The 777-nt window shown below is 46.7% G+C and overlaps 1 protein-coding gene across 1 annotated transcript in view; it reads right to left on the bottom strand.

The window, feature by feature from the left end:
• The window catches only part of LOC119591041 (G-protein coupled receptor 54-like), a 58,154-nt gene that overhangs the window by 37,038 nt on the left and 20,339 nt on the right, over positions 1 to 777 (bottom strand). Inside the window, exon 3 of the mRNA XM_037939769.1 lies at positions 612 to 735. Within this exon, the coding sequence (XP_037795697.1) occupies positions 612 to 735 (124 nt within the window). The remainder of the gene's footprint in view (positions 1 to 611; positions 736 to 777) is intronic.

Raw genomic sequence — 777 nt, 5'->3', positions numbered from 1 at the left:
TTACGATGCTCACATCACGCTTCTTCCCAAATACTGTACGCTATAAATTTTTGCTGTGCGAAAGTGAAGGTCGCTTCTTAAGGAATTTCATCGACACCGAAACCTAAATTCAAATGTAGATAAAAAAGATACGAAAAACAAAAGGTTATACTCAGGGTTGGCTATCATCATCATCTCATATTTCGACAGATTTACACGATGTACAGAAATAAAATCACTTAACGAAATGGACTTCTGTACTACACTAGCTTCGCATCCATTTAACGAGGTAAAACTTCACATGAACTGATTTGTCCATACCGGTGATACAAAATATGTTCAGTTCAGAACCTCAGTATCATGACACTGTCATGGTTCCGTAAAACCTTGCAGTGCCCCCCCCCCCCTCGCCTCTCCCTCCCGAAATCCTTATTGTAACCTTTCCTAAATCTTCGCAAGTCGTTGTCATACCCTTCAAAGTCCTCACCGTGGCCCCCACTTTACTTTAATCCTCGCCACGCCCCTCCCCCTAGCCTTTTACCACGGCCTCCCTCTCAACCCTCGCCGCAACCCCTTTGAACCCTTGCCGCGGCCCCCTTCTTGAACCCAAAGCCGAAGCAGCATCGACTCACCTGCACCACGAGCGTCGGCGATGCGAGGATGAGTGACGAAATCCAGATGACGAAAGCTGCTTTCTTCGCCTTGCTAATAGTGCACACGTAGATAGCCTTCATCGGGTACACGATGGCGTAGCATCTGGGAGGAGGGAGAGCGAGTTTAGAGCTTTATTTAGATTTT

The sequence above is a fragment of the Penaeus monodon genome, chromosome 28 (assembly GCF_015228065.2).
Source record: "Penaeus monodon isolate SGIC_2016 chromosome 28, NSTDA_Pmon_1, whole genome shotgun sequence".
Classification (NCBI taxonomy): Eukaryota; Metazoa; Arthropoda; class Malacostraca; order Decapoda; family Penaeidae; genus Penaeus; species Penaeus monodon.
This window is presented reverse-complemented; position numbering and strand designations above follow the sequence as displayed.